Source organism: Nanorana parkeri, unplaced genomic scaffold (genome assembly GCF_000935625.1).
Source record: "Nanorana parkeri isolate BGI_ZX_2015 unplaced genomic scaffold, ASM93562v1 scaffold1293, whole genome shotgun sequence".
Lineage (NCBI taxonomy): Eukaryota > Metazoa > Chordata > Amphibia > Anura > Dicroglossidae > Nanorana > Nanorana parkeri.
In genome coordinates, this window is record NW_017307561.1 from 226,926 (window position 1) to 246,788 (window position 19,863).

The 19,863-nt window shown below is 42.0% G+C and overlaps 1 protein-coding gene across 1 annotated transcript in view; it reads left to right on the top strand.

The window, feature by feature from the left end:
- The window catches only part of CEP350 (centrosomal protein 350), a 41,080-nt gene extending 28,074 nt beyond the window's left edge, over nucleotides 1-13,006 (top strand). Inside the window, exons 33-41 of the mRNA XM_018569154.1 lie at nucleotides 1,460-1,607; nucleotides 4,442-4,602; nucleotides 4,928-5,058; nucleotides 5,157-5,224; nucleotides 5,337-6,586; nucleotides 6,864-7,271; nucleotides 7,720-7,866; nucleotides 8,237-8,359; nucleotides 12,642-13,006. Coding sequence (XP_018424656.1) covers nucleotides 1,460-1,607; nucleotides 4,442-4,602; nucleotides 4,928-5,058; nucleotides 5,157-5,224; nucleotides 5,337-6,586; nucleotides 6,864-7,271; nucleotides 7,720-7,866; nucleotides 8,237-8,359; nucleotides 12,642-12,806 — 2,601 coding nt within the window. The 3' untranslated portion in view covers nucleotides 12,807-13,006. The remainder of the gene's footprint in view (nucleotides 1-1,459; nucleotides 1,608-4,441; nucleotides 4,603-4,927; nucleotides 5,059-5,156; nucleotides 5,225-5,336; nucleotides 6,587-6,863; nucleotides 7,272-7,719; nucleotides 7,867-8,236; nucleotides 8,360-12,641) is intronic.
- The last annotated feature ends 6,857 nt before the right edge of the window (nucleotides 13,007-19,863 follow it).

A 19,863-nucleotide genomic window follows, 5' to 3' on the forward strand; every position in this document is an offset into this window, starting at 1 on the left:
AGAAGTGTTAACGTAATATAGTGAGGGCAGGTTATATAGTGAGGACACAGCAGAGGTCACTGTAAGAGTGATTCCAAAAAGATGAAGTGAGCAGTAGCAGAATAAGACTATAAAGCACACTGGCCCTGAATAAAATGATTTAAACTAAAATGGTAACATGTAGGAAGCCTTGTTCACAGTGTTGGCCACACAGTCCTGAATTAGGCTTTATTCTGCTACTACAAGCTGTGATAATAGGGGACTGGTGAGTCCCCAAAATGCGCTGGACACTTCTGTGATTTTCTTTGGCAAATAATAATTAATAGGTAACTAAATATGAAACTGAATTGGCTTTTTCTAACTTTGCTATTTTGTTTCTGTGACACTGGCATAAGAAAACTACCTGAAATGGAATTGGAAAGTATTGTTTCATATATTGCCATTTCAAAAAATAGCCCTCATTCACTCTGAGCTTAGTGAGGCCATACAAAGCCCGATCTTCAAGAACACCTTATACAAACACCCCTTGGTGTTAAAGAATCAGTCCATGCCTGGCTTCCAGGGAAAAAAAGTTAAAGTAGTCTCCATTTCATTAGACATTGGGTATACCACATATATTACAGAGGTTTACAAATAATTTTATGTATAATAAGAAGGTGGTGAGGTTATGTGGTAGAGTTCACTTATTTACAGTTTTGAATTTATGCTTATAAGAGACATGTTCATTTTATTGATGGATGTAAAAAACTATGAAGATGCGGGTTAGCGCACCGAGTGAGCTTTAAAATGGAAGGCAACCCAAGGCAGTGAAAGGTTGTTTTTTTTTGCTTTCTTGTATAGGTGGAAATGTGAAAGTATGAAATATGATGGGTTATTCTGAACGGCACATCCACCTTTTAAATGCTGTCTAGTGTTTGCATTATGCTACGATAAATAAGACTCTTTGTTGATCATCGTTTAGATCTTGGTAACGGTCGCTGGGTAGAATGACATGAACTTATAGTAAAAGCCAGCTGTATGCCGAGACCCAAATGTTTACTTTGAAGAGTAACGTATGCATTTCAGTCGCCTGAAGCAGACTGGGGCAATTCCAGCTGTCGTGGTATTCCTAAATCCAGTGCGGTTCACATTTTAGTACAGACGCATAAGTTTTACAAGATTAGTCAGCATTGAAAGCATTGTATTACATCACCATATTAATGGTTTCCTGGCAAATGTACGTTTAATATCCACACATTGACTTTATGTTACACATGTGAACATCCTCCTTTTGACCAAGTAGATCTGTTGTAGAACTTTTTAAATTTGAACCAATGGGACCTTTACCTTCATTTGGACTGATGTTCATTACACTGCTGATTTATATTATCCACAACCTCTACAACACTTCAATTGTGAACACAGAATTCATTGTCATGCTGTTAATGTGAACACAGAATTAATTTGCATGTTGATAATATTAATGTGTATGATTGAACAGTCTCCCCCTAGGAGCAACAAGTCCCAAACGGAATTAGAATCCAGCAAGGAGAGTACAAAATCTGGGAGACAAAATGTGCACATTACATTGAGGCCTCACCAGCTTTCTCACACTTGGTCTGAGGAATCCTTGTCTATGACATATTCAGGTAATAGGTTTTTCGGGTTCTTTTTTTTTTTTTTCTTTCCATTCTCATTATGCTCTTTGTTATATACCGGTGACCAATAGTCCGCATTATAAGTACCTTAATAGTTCAAGTGCATTTCAAGTTATACAAAAAATGTCTCTATTGTCCTTTGAGGGACACGGCTCTGAAAAATTCGGATACGTACCGTATTTTTCGCTCCATAAGACGCACTTTTTTCCCCCAAAAGGAGGGGAAAATGTGCCTGCGTCTTATGGAGCGAATACCTATCACCCGACACCCGGGACATGCAGTTTCGGGCGCTGGGTGAGTAGTTTCTTTTTGTACATTCAGCCCTGCTCCTGACAAGCAGAGCTGAATGTACAGTGGGAGCCGCTGTTAGTTTAATACAAGCGATCTAAGTAGATCCCTTGTATTAAATCGAGCGGCATCGGCGATAGTGTCCGCCCCCCCCCGCCGAGGTTTTCTGGGTCCCCCGTTCCTCTGCGGGACTGTGACCCGTCACGATCCCCCATAGGAGCTCACCATAGAGCCCATTGAGCAGACGAAGAACGACGTTCTTCGTCTGCTCTGTGTGATTACTGAGACAGCGCCACCTGTCTCAGCAGTCACTAACTGCAGCTTCTGTGACAGAATTTCTGTCATAGAATTTCTGTCACAGAAGCCATGCGTCCTATCGCCCGGAGCGTCTTATAGACCGCAAAATACGGTAGTTATATTGCTGCTTCTAGGAGAAATGGACACTAGGCAAGCAAATATTAAGGACATAACCCCTCCCACCTTACACCTGCCAGTTTTGCTTGGTGTCCTCAGGAGAATGGATGTAGCCATATCTTCTGCTTTATTATTTTAGGTTTTTTTTTCTTCAAACAGAACAAGGGCTTCTAGTTGATTCATACCGGAGGTTAAATCCTGGGAGTTTTGCTAGCTAGCCAACTAGCTAGCTAGTCATGGATAATAGGACTGCAACTAATGAATATTATCATAATCAATTAGTTGGCCAATTATTTTTTGGATCGGATAAAAAAATTAAATACCATCCTTAATTTAAAATGGAATACACAAATGCAGTGTTACAAACATAAAGTTTACTTCAGAATAAAACTGCATGCACAATTTTGCGGTACCATGCGATCCAGTGCAAGCAATCACACTGTGGGTGGGTGGCGTGTTTGGGGTGCCATTCAAATGAATGGCACTGCAAAGCACCTCCCACAGCAGAATTTGTCCGGCCAAAACCAAAAATCCACTTTTTTGCAATCTTCTATAAAAAAAAAAAAAAAAAAAAATTTTGTTTAATAATTGTGTTGTAAGCACATACATGGTGCTTGAATAGCTTCAGCCAGCAAATGTCAGCTGCCAGTGACAACATGCCACAGACGGCAGCTGAATCTAAATACAGCAGGTAGTGGGCTAGTGCAATAACCGGCCTGCTATTGGCTATTTCAATTTGCAATAGCCAAAAACAGGCTGGCTTTTGCACCCGTCCACTGCTTGCTGTGCCCTCCTCCCAGCATGGAGGAGAGAACTAGGGGATCCAACCAACGAATCTATAATGAGAATAGTTGACAACTATTCTCATAATTGATTATTATTGAATAATCGATTAGGAGGTTGCAGCCATAATGGATGAGTTCAATCCTGAAAGTTTCTCTAATCCTCGGGAAACAGGATGTTTCTGGTCTCAATACTTATAGTTTGCCCTGTGGTGGTCATGAAGCAGGTTGTTTCTGGTTTCAGTACTGTAAGCTTCATCCTGATCCTTATTTTTCCCGCATCTAAGGTAAGTGTTCACTTTTACCTCCCATTCCTATAAACACTGTTTGGCCTCATTCACACACGAATCGGCCGGCACGTACAGCTCCGTGCTGCGTGCGGGGCCGTACCAAGTAGCTGCCGGGAAGGACAGGTGCTGCGTGTGATTTAGAACGCAGCCCCCATCCTTCTCTATGGGGCTACGCGGCCGTACGCCCCCCTACATTCGCCTCATTTGCAGGTCCGTAGGGGTGCGGGTGATCGTATTCATACGCCGCCGGAATGGAACATGTATGCATCCCGGCCAGAAAACCTTTACCCCTACTGACCTGCAAATGAGGTGAGCGTAGGGGGGCGTACGGCCGCGTAGCCCCATAGAGAAGGATGGGGGCTGCGTTCTAATCACACGCAGCACCTGTCCATCCCGGCAGCTACTTGGTACGGCCCCGCACGCAGCACGGAGCTGTACGTGCAGGCCGATTCGTGTGTGAATGGGGCCTTTACTTTCCCAACCTCCTGTTGAACCTTTTTTTTTTTTTTTTTTTTTGAAAGGGGGGGGAAGGGGGGCATTTTGTCTTGGAAAGAGAGGGAAAGGTTAGAACCCGTCAGTTTTTTTTCTTATTGTTTGTTCCATTGGAGAGATTTCCTTTCACGTCATGTCCTCAAGATAAAAATAAGTTAAAGTGGAACATTAGTTAATAAAAAGAAAATTTGCTAGCAGGAAGGCTTTTATTGCAGAAGAGACTCTGTACGTCTCTTCTGCAATAATTCTGCCTTACCTGCAAGTTTCTTTAGATTTTATACTGAACTGCACATGAGCAGCTCAGTGTACACTTTCTGCACACTGAGACATTTTGGCATGCACGCATATGTCAATTCATCTCAAAGACATCAGAACCCGAAGTAAAGATGTTAGTGGTGCAGAGGGAGCTTGTGGACATTGCTGCACTGGAGGTAAGGCAGGTGCATTTAGTTCTGCTTTTAAGGAAATCTCTCTACTGAGGGGAGAAACTTAACCAATGGGGACCTGTTCCCTCACTCCCTGTTTGGTAATGACAAAAATTAGTTTGTTCTTTTTTCAGAAGCCACATCTGACCAAAGTGACATCGAGGGCCGTATCCGAGCGCTAAAGGAAGAGCTAAGGAAACGCAAATCAGTTGTGGAAAACCTGAAGAGAGAACAGAAAAGAAGACAGAAAGAAAGACTGAGAGCTCAGGAAGCCATCTTACTTCAGCAGCTTCAGGCAAGTTTAAAAAAAAAATATCTGTAATATCAGTCTTGCCATGTGTGCTGTAGTATCAATTGGAATTTCCTATTTAATAATGTCCCATGTTTGTCCTTTTGTGAAGTATTGTAGTAATCTCTAAGGTTGCCAAAATCTTTTTCATGATGGGAAATATAGAAATGATCACCATGTACAATCTATTTGATATTTGCTGCCATAGTTGTGTACAGTTCAAATGGAAAAACAGGCTAAAAATGAAACTTTTTTGTTTACAATCCATCGTTGTATATTTGATTTTTGAGCAGCGGTGCAGAGGTTTGACATGTGTCTTTATTTCTTGCAGTCATATGATGAGTACATTCAGAAGACGCAAGATGAACTGAGCAGGGAACAAGCTACAACACCACCCAGTGTTAAGAGTGTGACTAAAGCTGACCAGGATTTATTTTCTGTGAGACCTGATTACCTACAAAGGTATTTTTTGATGCAGCTGTCCTTTATTACATACTAATACATTGACTAACCTGTGCTCCATCTTGGAAGTAATTGATCATTTATTTTTTATTCCTTAGAGCTGACATCACTCCTTCCTTTAAAGCTGAGAGCGAGCACATAACAGACATCAGTACCAGGTCTGAAGGTAAGTAGTAATGTAGGGGCTATTGTTGCTGCAATATCCAGCCACATTTATACTGGGTATGAGGAAGGGGCACTTATTTTATGTTACTTCAAGCACTTCATTTATCTTCCAGCAGAGAGCAGCAAACAAGAGAAATCTTTGGACAGCAGGAATGAAGTTGTAACGGAGAGTATCCCTGATGAACCTGTACTTGTACCGCAGCATTTCACTGGCAAGGAAGATGTATCTGTTGCAAGTTCTCTGTTACTCCCAGCCAGGGAGGCTTTACCAAACTCGGCACATGACAGTCCTGTGTCCAGTATACATTCAGAGATTCCCGAGGATGTGCTCGACACACAAAGCCAAAGGTCCATCTCACCTTTGCCTACCTTGAACCTTAATTTAAGGAGCGAGACTCCAGAGGATGACATCTCCCCACAAAAAGACCACTCTTACTCTGAGGATTTTGAGTCATCTGTACCCTTAAAGCTGTCAGCCTCTGAAACTCCACGTGAGGAATTTGATGTCTCATTGACAACACCAGGAAGGGAGCTACATAGTGATAGCTTTTTTGAGAAAGAAGAGGATAACGTTGAGCTAAAATCGGCTAGTCCTCACATTCTAGACTTCAGCGAGGTCAAGCCTCCTTCACTAGAACACCTTCCCATTAGTAACATAACTGACCCACTTGCAATGTTACAGCTGGGAGACAGAGTTTTAGTTAGTGGCGTACAACCTGGTACACTACGTTTTAAAGGAGAAACCCTCTTTGCAGAAGGCATATGGGCTGGGGTGGAGCTTGACAAATCTGAAGGCAACAATGATGGCTCACTAGGAGGAAGTCGATATTTTGTATGCTCTCCTCTTCATGGAATCTTTGCTCCACCATACAAAATCAGTCAGTTAGTAGAAGAAGAATTTGTGTCCCCATCAGCAGGAAAATACATCTTATCAGAAGATACAGCATTTGTAAATAGGGATTATCTAGATGGCCACCTTCCTTTAATCGAGGACTTTGAACAAAAAACCCCAGAGAAGACCCCTTCGCAAAGTGCAGAATCTAGTGTTTTTGAATTACACACCACATCCATACAAGAGGAGCTGCAAGTGGACATCATCACTGATACTGCACTTCTGGATAAGGAGCCACAGGACTTTCTTTTAGAGCCCACTGAGAAACTTCATGAGGATAACTCCTACAAAAGAGCCCCAGAAGTGGGCACGATTTCAGATAGCCTTTTGCAAGCATGCCTGAAGGACACCGTTGCCTACCTCCAAAATATTCGCAATCAGCGGGCACAGAAAATTCAGCAGAGCAACCAGGAATTCCACACTGTTCGGGTTTCAGAAGAGATCCCAAAACAAGATCAGCACCAAAGACTGGTGAGTAAAATAAGGAATAATGTTAACAATGAATTTGTTTTGTCTTTTTAAAGCATTCTACACATTGTGGCATCCAAAGGGTTAAAACAAGTTTCTATTGCAACCACAAGCTTGTTATAAAATGAAACTGGGATACTCCTGTAGAAGCGGTTTAGCCAGCTATATCTACTCTATCAAAAACTCAACAAAAGGTTTTGGCTAGTGCTGAACTTTAATGTTTTGTGCCTTACTAAAAACGTAAGATGTCTCTATCAGATCTCTCTATCTCGTTTACCAGGGACCTTTCCATGATACTTTTACCGAACAGAAAGTCGAAGAGTTTGACCCAAGCCATAGCATACTGTCAGTGCTCAGAGAAGATGCAGACTGGTTTGAGGAGGATTTTGGACTGAGTAGTCATAAAAAACAACGCTTAGAACGTGCTCCTTCAGCCGGAACCGTGACAGAGCCAAGTATGTTAGTACCTCGATCTGAAGCACCTCTGAAGCCTACTCTGCCCATCTCCCCACCAGAGCTCACCATGGCTGTTCCTCACTCTGCGTTGGAGGCGGAGCAGCTGGTTCAATCAGCAGTGGATGAATTGTGGGGATGGAAACGGCTAAGCCTGGACATTGCAGAGATCCGAAACAATTTCACACGGTGTGAGAATGAAGAGCAGAGTCCAGCCCACCGTGCCTATAAAGAAGTAGGTCACCGTTGTAACTGACCCATTAACTCAAAAAATAAGCAGAACAAGTTTGTTTGAACCCAATGGGGGTAATAATAAAAATTGCCATAAAGCCCGCACCATTCTTAACTGAGAAAACGGAGCAGATCCAGACATAACAAAGAGCAGGAGAGCTAGAGCTGCTTGCTCCACCTTCCTGCCTATATTCAGCTTTCCCTGCCTATATAGAGTGAAGCGGGAAGAGAGACATGAGAGTTATCTGCTAGGTTAGTAGCAGACAGTGAACATCCTGTACACCAGGTCTGATCTGGCCGGGAAGGCGTGGAACCCTGTGCTTGTTTTTATTTCACTATGAAATAAAACTGACATGGGTGGCACAGATAGACCTGAAACGGGTCTATCTTCTTTGTTAATGTGGCGCTTGCCACTTACACCAGCTTTAAATACCCTATGTGATCCTTTGCAGATGTTGTTCGACCTAACATTGGACATATTTGAAGAAATCTGCTCTCCCGACCCCAGAGGATCTCAACCGCCATGGAAAAAACCTGTACGGGTGACCCCGTCATACTCCCGACGGGTGAGGGATCCCAATAACATCCAGGAAGTGAAGGTACTGCATCGTTTATATAACTGGTTCACTTGCAGCACTGTGGCACCCTGGTTCAAATCTCGGCCAGGTCACGATCTGCAAGGAGTTTGCATGTTCTCCCTGTGCTTGGATGGGTTTCTTCCAGGTACTCCGGTTTCCTCCCACACTGCAAAAGACATGCTGCTAGGTTAATTGGCTCCTGACTAAACTGGCCCTTGTATGTATGCATGTGAGATAGGGACTTTAGACTGTGAGTACCTTGAGGGCAGGGACTGATGTGAATGTGCACTATGTAAAGTGCTGCGAAAATTGTCGGCGCTATATAAATACCTGGAAAAAAAGGTCTTGCATGCATTTGCATTGTTGGTGAGATTTTTCTTTTCTTTTGTAGTCTTTCCTGACAAGCGAAGTTCTTAATCTCTTAAGTTTAAAGAAGGAACAAAATCATAAAATGGACTGGCAGAGGATGATGAAGTTTGGAAGGAAGAAGAGAGACAGAGTGGATCATATTCTGGTGAGGAACATTTTTTTTTAATGTGTCAAGGCCCATTTACTCTTTGTGCTGCATTAATACATGTTGCAGCACACGTTAACATGTATTGCATTGCGGCAGCCCATTCATAATGAATGTTCTGGTAACAGTTGAGAAAATGCATATGACCCTTTTTGTTTTAACAATTCTGCGCACCACAAGACTTGGTATATGAATTGTGGTGCACTGCCGTCCGAAAGGCTGTACTGTACAATACGTTAGGGTGCCATTCTCAATGAATAGCATGGCAATGCATCGCAAATAGAGCAGGTGTGTTGCCACAACACACAAGTGTAAATGGGTCCTCCAGTAATTTGTATGAACTGAAGCTGAACTCCAGGCAAAAGACTGAGAAAAAGATTTCCACTGAGAAATGTGTGCTGGATAAGTAAGATTGAAGAAAATAGGTCACCAGCACTCCATAAGTTAAAATGAATGAGTCCTTTTAATGGACAATGATGTCACAGAAATCCAACATGAGCCGACGTTTCGGGGCCACACAGGGTCACATCTCTTGCCTTGAAGAAGGGACCCTGTGTGGCCCCGAAACGTCGGCTCATGTTGGATTTCTGTGACATCATTGTCCATTAAAAGGACTCATTCATTTTAACTTATGGAGTGCTGGTGACCTATTTTCTTCAATCTTGTGTTTTGCACGGTGCCATCCGTGAAGTTACTTCGAGCACCATTTATTTGATTGTTGGCCGGGACTGCTGAAAGGTGTGCGGAGGGCACCTCCATCAATTGCTGGATAAGTAAAACACAATAGCTTGGCTATAGGGCTCCGTTGTTCCAATCTGTATTGATTGATCGCACCCATTGTTTTCATGCAAACAAAAGGCACCTATGTAATTCGGGCCTAAGAGCATGGTTTGGCTTACCTCCAGGTTTTTAATTACATTTACAATTGTTTCACCTTTGATTCTGTCAAGAATGACGGAGCTTTACAGCTATATGTCTAATCATTCATCAATCAATCATCAAACCTATCACATGGGGGGGATGCACACTGGGGCAGATGAATAAAAATGTCACTTCTTGCTTGCCAGCATTTTAATTTCACTGGATTTTTCTGCAATGCATTTCTATATCAACCCTTTCGTGACCAGATGTTCTTTATGCTAAATTTAGCAGTATTATACATCGGGTAATAAAACCTTGCTGTGATTTTTATTACAGGCTGACATTTGCACAAAAGTAGAAAAGGAACAAAAAAATATTTTTAATTATTTGCCTATTGCCGCATTGGGGCTTTTGCACACAGCCGCCAGTGGCTGTACAACATAAATTCTGGAATATTTCCTCTGCCATGGAGCCACAGGTGCTGTGTACAGCCTCCCACAGAAGTCAATATATATGCTCAGCTATACGCCGTAAATGCATGCGGACTCCCTTCCCCGAATGCAGGCTGTCAGTCAGCTTTGACTTCTATGGGCTGCTGTATGCAGCACCTGTTGGGATTCTTGGTGGTGAGAAGATGCCACACACAGCAGTGCGTATGAGCTTTGTTTCTTAAGATTCAATATGTCCCATCGCACTCCTGACCGGAAAATCCCAATTAAACGGGGTGGGTGCAGCAGTGACTGCAGATGCCTCCACAAATCTCATGAAACCAGTAAAAAGTAACTCGCACTCCAAAGCCATGCCAAGTCAATCTCTTTATTGACTAGCCTAGTGTAATGCTCTGAGATGTTACACTACCATAGTCAATAAAGAGATTGATTTGGCATCGCTTTGGAGTGTGAGTGACTTTTTCATTAACTTTGTTTCTTTCTCCTGTTAATGGGGACTGCAGTTTCATACATTTGTCTTTATAGTTTTCTTGTTTGCTGTATCACAAAGTAGAATTGTGTGTCTGTTGTCCTTTTGCACATTTTCATTCGATTGGCTGGTTTTCAATGAACATCATGGGTTTCTCACATGGCTGCTAAAGTGTTATCAGGTCAAGGATTATTGTACTTGTTAGAACATGTATGCAAAGCATTATTAACTATATTTTGATCCAGGGTAGGGAGTAGCCACTCCTTTCACATAATCAGTACCTCCCTAATTTCCTCCTCTGTAATACACTTTCATATAATTCAGAATCCTCTGGAACCTTATTTTTTTAAATCCGTCCACGGGCATTCTTGCTTTTTGATTGGATTATCTCATTTTATTTTTCTTTTACAACACATTTTAGTGGATAAGGTGAACTTTACTGTCAGCCATCATAAAATTTAGGAAAAAGGTAGGGCAGGTAATTATTTATTTTATTAGTTAGTGAGCACATTAGTCACACGAGTCTGTAGTTATTTGGAAATATGTGAGGCACTATAAAAGTAATGCATTAGTGAAGATTTAACTTGTTTTGCTAGGGCAGGTCGGTGAATCACATTAAGTTATTCTATATCCTCTGTAACCTTGCACATTGGCAATACGGTCAATATGTTGCACATAAGTAACAATTGGTTTAATGCTCGAAAATACAGAAACCAACGGCATATCCCTAATGCATGCAGTGCACATAGGCTTCAAGGGGAAGGGGGCCCAATGTGCATTCACTACACACATTGTGAATTTGAATTAGGAATCCATAAGCCGTGCAGCCGTGTCAGTAGAAGCTCCCAACATACAACATCCAGCCACTTCATGATGGGTCAGCAAAGGGCACTGCTCAGCTACCCTTGTTGTCCTGATGGAGTCTCCCAGTTTGATAGTAACACTGAGAATTGTGCACAGGTGCAACCTCTGCCACCCCTTCTCTCTAACTACACTCCTGGGAGTCTTGGGTGAGTGCTTCAAAGTAACCTGCCCACCAGCTTCCTGTAGAGATAGTCTTCTCCATCTGTCTACCCATTCAGCATCCCTCTGATCCTTGGACCTGCTCCTTCTGGCACAAGTGAGGGACCGAAATGGCTGCCTAGTTACCAGCCTGTGATGTTTCTAGGATGAGGTTGGCAAAGCCCTGGGCTCCTTCATCCTAGCAGTGCCTATGGCTGATGGTGGGGAGGCTGGCAGTGGCCATGGGTGACAGGTTGCACACTGGAGGCTCTGACAGGAACATTTAGTGGAAGGAACAGCCTTGCAAGAGTGCCACTGCCTCTGAGTCAGTGAAAGGGCTACGGCTGGCACTGCTATAGGAGCAGTATGGGGAGACTGGCACAGCTTCAGACTAGGAAGGATGTTGAGGCTGGCACTGGTTTAGGCTACAGGAACAGGATGGTGAGATTGTTAGTGCTGCAGGGTTGTAAGGCTGGCAATGCTTCAGGAAGGAAGAGGGGTCCATGAGTCTCTGCAGAGCCAGAACTTTGCATAATACAAGTCCAGCATACTATGTCCTGTTTTAGGCTTCACAAGGAGATTTGAGATTATCCACCAAAGAGGTGGATAATCTCTCTGCTTTATAGCTGATAAAGGCCCTAAGGAAGGTCAAAATCAGTCCATTCATCACACACAATGATTGAAATCTTGGGTATCACTTGGTTTTCACTAGCCACTGCATACATAGTGAGCAGCTACTTGGATAGTTCCAGTATTTTGTAAATGTATGTATAAGCAAAATGTTCTGGATAGAGTATAGAAGGTTTAGGGGCAGAAGTTTACTTATGGTTTCTGTGTCTCTATTATGATTAGAAATCATAGTGTTTTCAAGAGAACAGGAGATAAAGAAAAAAGAATTTCTAATGGGGTGTACAGATGACAACTTCCTCCTGTATTTCTTGGACAGGAAGTGAAGGTGAATTTCTCTGATGGGACACAGACCACAAAAAAAATCAACAACAAAAAAATCTCTATATAAAAATAGATACTCCCTCACCCCAGTCTTTTGTACATGCTGGGGTGAGGGAGTGAGTATCTGATCTCAATCCGCCATTTATCAAACCATCTCAAGAAATTGTATGCTTTGCTAGGTAGATGGAAAAAAATTGGTTTGATGCTTTCAGTAACACCGTTCTTACTTTCAGACCTGGAATACGTAAACCTACATATCTTACTAGCTTCTATATCTTGGGCCAAGTATGAGGATCAGGCATTTGACTTTACTGGTAATTTGCCGGCCTCATGCTCGTTCCTGGTTAGTGACTCTTATTAGTGAAGCCAGAGACAGCCAGGCAGCTAGCATTCTTAAAGGGAGGTCATAACTGGCAGCCTATGCATTATTCATGTTACAGATTTCCTTTATTATTGAACTTGACTTGCTTAGGATGTCTGGTACCTGCAATTCTGTGTGTAAATTTACACGAACTATTATATTTTTAACTTCTCTCATTTCTACCAAAAGGTGCAGGAATTGCACGAGGAGGAGGCGCAATGGGTGAACTACGACGAGGATGAACTCTTTGTAAAGATGCAGCTGGCTGACGGAATATTTGAAGCCTTAATACGTGACACTATACAAGTCCTGCAGCGCATCCAGAGCAAGAAGAACCACTCGCCCACAGTGTGATTTGTACATGTCATGTCTTGCTACTCACAAAATTACTGATGAAAGAGCTCTCCATGCATGGGTAGGAGACACGGGACTGTGCTGTTCCTGCTACAAGGATGAGCCAGACCCTCTGAGGACAGTGTTCTCTGATTAGAGAATGATGTTATAAGGAGTAATACTGATTCTCCTCTTTAAACTTTGAATTTTAGACTTTTCCTTCATTTCGATGCAAGGAAACACGATTTACTAGTAGCCTGGACTTGTTTTTAAATTATTTTATAAATCCTCTATTATCCAAAATAGAAGGGATGCTCCCCAGTCTCTTGCAATGCCACTTTACACGGTTGAGAGGCCAGGTACAGTGCAGGTAGATAGTGCGAGCATCTGTTTTGAAGGTTGAGCAGCAGCTCTGGTGTTGAAGGTACCCATTCCTGCTGATTCATGTGTGATCCTGATAACCAGTAAAGCTTGAGTGTTTGCGAGGCATGGGTGTGTACAGCTGCCTCATCAAGTGTCCTTAACTTCTTGCAATACTTGAAATGCTGGGTGTACAGTGGCGTTTTATGGGCAATCAGCAGTCTCTCGCTTTAAAGGTTTGGCATGAGAACTTGAGATTTTGTTTTTTTAACTGTATATACCTTAAATTATCATTAGAAGGGCGTGTTCACAAATGATCACATTGGAAAATTGCTTTAGTATTAATTATGCACATTCATTACAGCAGACAAAGCCCGGTTTCTTTCTGTGCTGTCAATTTACATTATACATAGCAGAGATTCTCTACATGAGGCGTCTACTCGCTGCGTTCAAGTGTGTATCACATTTAGCGCTTAACACCGTTCTGCAAATACGGTATAGTGCATTTCAAGCAGAGGATTCAGGTCTTCAGACCCAGCTATTCACAGGCTTTGTCCAGCTGCCTTTATGCTGTCACTGTGTTTAAACCAAACTACCTGGTGAAGCTTTTCTGGCCTTATTTCAGCAAATGCTGCTGTGAGTGTTTTTTTTCCTGAACGGACCAGCAGATGGCACAGCGGCCACACAAAGCAAAATCACTCTGATCTGACGAGCTGCTGCTAGTGGCCTCCTGGAGGACATTTCATAAAATATTGGACTCTAGCAATGTCATTCAGGTCAGGGGAAGTACTCCACAGGGGACACCAAGTGAGTCATCAGTTGTGCTGCATGAAATGCGCTGGAGAACAGCCATGGAACTTGGCTAACTTGTTTGACAGTATTATGTCCTCTCTCGTAAAGGAAAAACAACTGAAAAACCTAAAGGTATAATTGACTAAAATGATTACACTAACTTTCTAATGCAATTTGTAGCATGTTAAATGTTCCAGTAGCCAACTCTTATGTGCATCCTTCATCTGTACACAATGGACACAGGCATTCATTAATCTCAACCCATATTTATTGTGTCTCTTTACCAGAACCTAGGAATATCAGTGTAGCAGGCTGTGACTTGAACCATCCTGATCTTGCTAGTTCCCATGAAATGTATTGTCTGCAGTCTTTGAAATGAGTCCAGTCCTCACAACTGCATCTGCTATGCTTCGGAGACATTCATTTTCAGTTAAAGGGACAGTCAGCTTCAATTATAAGTTACTCAAAGGTAAACCTTTGGCCATTTTTAAATATTCAAAACTAAATGTCCTACCTAGGAGCAAGTACCACAAGATGGCTGTTGTTGCCATTGTTGGGCAGAAAAGCCAGTGGCCCTCTCTGATTTAGTTCCACTTTGTTACTGGAGGCATAACTTCACTGACATATGGATTAAGCCTCACCCAACTGTCTTCTATGTGTCCAGTAAAAGTGTGATAGTACCCTTTAAGGGGCCCTTCACACCTTTAGGGTGCGTTACCGCACACATGTTAACATATGCTGCATTAAGGCAGCCCTTTTATTTTAAATGGGCTACCAATGCACCCCCAGCACACCAAAACCTGGACCTAACTAATGAACGCATACTGTGATACCATATGTGCATTACCGAAACACAGAGATGAGAAGCTAGCCAAAGGGCTTTCTCTCTGGACAGGGGAATTGCAGTTGTTGGGGCCTACCCTGAAGTTGGAGATTTCAGGACCCAGAACAATTCAGAGAGGGGCACAGGAGAGGCTTTTCTGACTATAAAGGGAATAGCAGGAATTTGCTTTTAGACTGGACTTTAAAAAGTTAAAATGACTGACAAGTTTTCTAAACTCGGGCGCTAGATCTCAAAAATGCATTCAAGTACCTTAACTATTAACAAAAATGTATCTTATTTGTGTATGACTCAGCTGTAGATCCTCAAATCATCTCTGAATTGGTGCCGACACTGTCCTTCCTTCTGGAGGGGGGCTACATTTGTCCCCCATGGTCCTTGTGTGTGTTGTAAAGTAGCCATCATTCCAAGCTCCCTCCTGTGATGGACTACAATCTCAATACTAATTAGTAAACTAAACGCGAGATTGTAGTCCATCACAGCAGGGAGCTTGGAGTGGTGGCTACCATGGGGGACCAAAGTAGCCACCCTCCAGAAGGAAGGACAGTGTCAGCACCAATTCATAGATGATTTGAGGATTTACAGCGGTTACACAAATAAGATACATTTTTCTTAATAGTTAAGGTACTTGAAGGCATTTTTTAAATGTTACTCCTGCATTTAGTGTCACTTTAATTAGTAGAATTTTTTTTAACCTATGTATAAATATGTTAAGTTACATGATTACAAATATTACTGAATGTGATATTTGGCATTGTATTTATACTACCTTATAATCTGCAGCTTATTAACGGATAACATCCATAGTGAGCTAAACATTGGGGATATTGATGAAGCAGTAAATTAGACATTCACTGCAGGTGACTCTTCCAGGTACCTGTTTGAATTGACAGTGATTCATCACCAATGAATGTTTGCCATATTCACTGCTTCAATGAGTGTCCCAGTGTGTCCTTCAAAGGATTTCCTGGACAGCATTTGACCTGTGTAGGAGATAATGAGCAGATTTAATAAATTACTCTTTTATATAAACCAATTTGCGTGACACTTTAAAGTGGACCTTCCTATTACATCAGCCTCCCCCCTTCCCATTAAATTGGCCAAAAAAAGAGGGGAAAACAGTTAGAAAATATCATTAGCTTACCTACCCGCTTCCAGTTGTGGTGCCTTGGTGATGGTGAAACCAAATCTTGCAGGAAGATGCTCCTGCACTGTGCTAGAGCATCTTCTTGTGAATTTAGGATACTGCGCGTTTCTAGGATGTCACTGGAAGGATCATGATTTCACACTCTGCTGTGCAGTAAATGCAGGGATTTAATATGGGGGTGGGCCCTGATGTATTAAGCGTATGTTGCATTGTAGTGTAAAATCTGCTTTAACCATGCTGTCAATATAAGATGTTATTTATCAAATCAAATCCGATTAGAGCAGTATTTGTTATCCATAGCAGCCAGTCACGTTCACCATTTCTTGTTCCCATGCCGCACTGAGAGAATGAAGGTCAAATTCTGACTATTGCTGATCGATCATCTTATCATTGGTGGGCTTTATGTGGACCTTCAAGTGACCTAGCGCTACAGATCTACAGGTCTTGACATGGGTGTTCATATATGCAGTGCTTGTAATACTTACCGTTGAACATCTACAGATTGGCTAAAGCCCAACCAAAGTATCCTTTGTAGCAGCGGAATGGTTAAGTACTTCCCTCAGCCTCCATTTCTTTCCCAACAGTGCGGTTTCCAGCTCAGGGGCCACTATCTGTCAACCCGCAATGCTGCATTGTAAATTCCCTCGCTTTGTATAGCCTTGTGAATAACCTGCAGGAAAATATGTACATTAAGTAAAGCTGTAAATAAATACTGATTTATACATGTCATGTTGGCTGTGTCTCTGGGTGGTGCTCAGCGTTGTGTCCTTTGGAAGTCATTGCTAATCATTCTGGATTTGTGTGTGTATGTCTTATAAAGGTATAATGTAATATATAAGCCATCTACACCCAGCTCACATTATATTGCAAGTACAAAGATTACGTTTTATAAATACAGTGATACAAAAGTATTATTGGCTGGTATAAAATGCTTTTGCTTAGATACCAACTAGGTGAGTGTGTGAAAACAAATACAGGCCCATTTACACCTATACATTGCGGTGCCATTCATTTTCAATGAACTAAGCCTGCCTTCGAATGCACAACAATGTGTGGCAACGCATTACCATATTACAAAAAAAAGTGCAGGTCTAGTTTTCAGTTCATTGTGGTTTGTTAGCAGCAATTTTAACAGGCTGCCGTAATACAATGCACACTAAAGCACATGACGCACCACAACAGACCGCCGATATATGAATTGGCCCTAACATCAACCTGTAGAGCAGTGTTCCCTTTGCCATCGCAGTCTGCTTATCCGCAATAGGTGTCGCTGCACTTCACTGGTCATATGGTTTTGGTTGTTTTTTTAATGAGAACATAGTCTCTGAAAAGGCTGTTTTACGTATAAATCCCCAACCTTGTTTGTGTACACTCAAGTGCTTCCACCAATTATAAAAGTTTTTATGGTGATTACACTGTAATATGTACTCCGTAGCACATACACCCAAACAGTGAACCGTGTGGCTGCAACTCTACATAAAATCATTCAGACGTGGTCTAGAGAGGTTATTTTGCTCCGCCAAATATTATGGGGGGAAATTGTACAATCTGATTGATTTGCCCCAGACGTGGTGGTTCCTGCATCTAAGAAACTGCTGTCTTCCTGGGATTTGAACACGGTGCCTAGCTTTTGCAAAGAGCAGGGCAAAAAATGCACCTTGTTAATATGACCGCTCAGAGGAATGGCTGAACTCTTAAACTGAATTTGTGGCCAGGCTATGAACATACAAATATATATATTTTTTTTTTTCTACCAAGCACGTAAATGGGCTTCAAATACTAGAGAAATTCATCCTCAAAGATCACAACATAGGTGTGGAAAATGCAACTCAACTCCCCATGCTGCCTCTGGCAGCACAGACTTGGCAGCTTGCCAGGCTTCTATTGTAAGTAAACTGGCTGCTGTAAGCTGTTCAGAAAAGGACTGCAATCAGACTTCAAGTGACACTAAACTCAGAAGTTGAATCTTAAAAATGCATTCAAGTACCTTAACTATTAACATAAATGTATCTTATTTGTGTATCACTCAGTTGGGACTGACACTGTCCTTCCTTCTGGAGGGTGGCTACTCTTGTTACCCATGGTCCCTGTGTGTGTTGTGAAGTAGTCACGGCTCCAAGCTCACTCCCGTGATGGACTATAATCTCAATACAAATTAGTAAACTAAAGTGAGACTGTAATCCATTACGGTATCGAGTTTTGAGCGGTGGCTACTTTACAACACACACAGGGACCGTGGGGAACAAAAGTAGCCACCTTCCGGAAGGAAGGACAGTGTGAGTATGCATTCAGAGATGATTTGAGGATCTACAGAGTGATATGCAAATAAAATAAAAAATTTTTAATGGTTAAGATACTTGGATGCATTTTCAAGATTTCACCCCTGAGTTTAGTGTCACTTTAAGAGTCTCTGTTATTATATTTCAGGATGAATTGCTTTGGCATGCCTCCAGCTACAGAGATCAGGGAGGACTTGACTAGAACTCATTTAATGCTTGTTAAGAATATGTAAATACTTTTACATAGCCTCATCATGGGTTCACTTTAAAGCCCAACCAGAAGCTCACATAACCACTCTTTACAACAGTGATGTGTAAAATATCACAGGACTGGAGCAATGAAATCTGAAAGAGCGTCTGGTCTGACGAATTGTATACCCCAGTGTTTGCCTCATCAGAGACAAAATGATCTTCAGCACTGTCACATGGACCTCTATAAACCAGTCCTGTGAGATATGTATGTATAGCGCTCCTAGTGAAAATTCACCAAACTAGTATGTAACGGATGAGTCTATGAACAGTTGCTTCAATCATTATTCATGTAAGTGTTTGTTTGCTTTGTGACAAATCCCTAGAAGTGGCGAATCCACCCTTAAGTGATGTGTAGTATGGCCCGGTGTAGTAAAACAAGCCCCTGCCTTCTTATATATTGGGTATTCCCACAATGAGATCTGCCTGCCACTCTCTGTTCCTGTGGGAGTTTTGGGTGTTCCCATCCACCTTGTGTGTTGTGTTATCTGTTGATAATACAATAATAGCTACAACAGATGTGCGGAAATCTTACCAAACATGTTATGAGAGATCTAAGAAAGTGTCATGTGGTTTAACTCCGAATCTACCAGAAACTAAACTTTTGGGTAGACTGATCCTTTAACCGCTTGACCAGGTGTTTGGACCCCCTTCCTGGCCAGGCCATTTTTCAGTGTTCAGCGCTGCAAATTGACATTTATTCCGTCATGCAACGCTGTACTGAAATGAATTTTATACCATTTTTGGGGGGCAGATGGTGGTGGTATTTATTCACCACTGGGGTTTTATTTTTTACTATATTCAGGAGAAATGACTGAATTTGAAAAAAAGTTGTTTTTTTTACATTATGTTATAAAACAACTAATATTACCCACTTTTTTGGTAAAATATAAAAGACGGCGTCACGTCGGGTAAATAGACACCAAACATGTCAAGCTTAAAAATTGCGCGCACTCGCGAAATCGCAAAAAAATAGCATACCCAAAATTGGCCATAGGCGACACTTTAAAAGCTTTTACCGCTCATCAGTTTAGTGTTATCAGTGATTGATGGCCCGAGAACTATTGCTCTCATTCCGACGTTCGCGGCGATATGTAACATGTGCGGCGTAATGGGCGCAATCGTCGTTTTCGCAGGTATGCGCACCTGATGCATGTTTACATGCGTGTATGTAGGGGTGGGGAATTTTGTTTTTTTAAATTCTTTTTTATGTGTAACTTTAAAAAAAATTGGGGGGAAACTTTTTAAATTTTTTTCCACATAGAAACCCCTCAATGTGATAGCAAAAGAGGTGACAGGTCCTCTTTATGGAGACAGGGGTCTCCAAGACCCCTAATGTCACCTGGGACCCCCCTGAAGAAGCTGATGAAGCAGAGATCTGCTTCATCAGCTTCTCTCCAGCCTCCGACA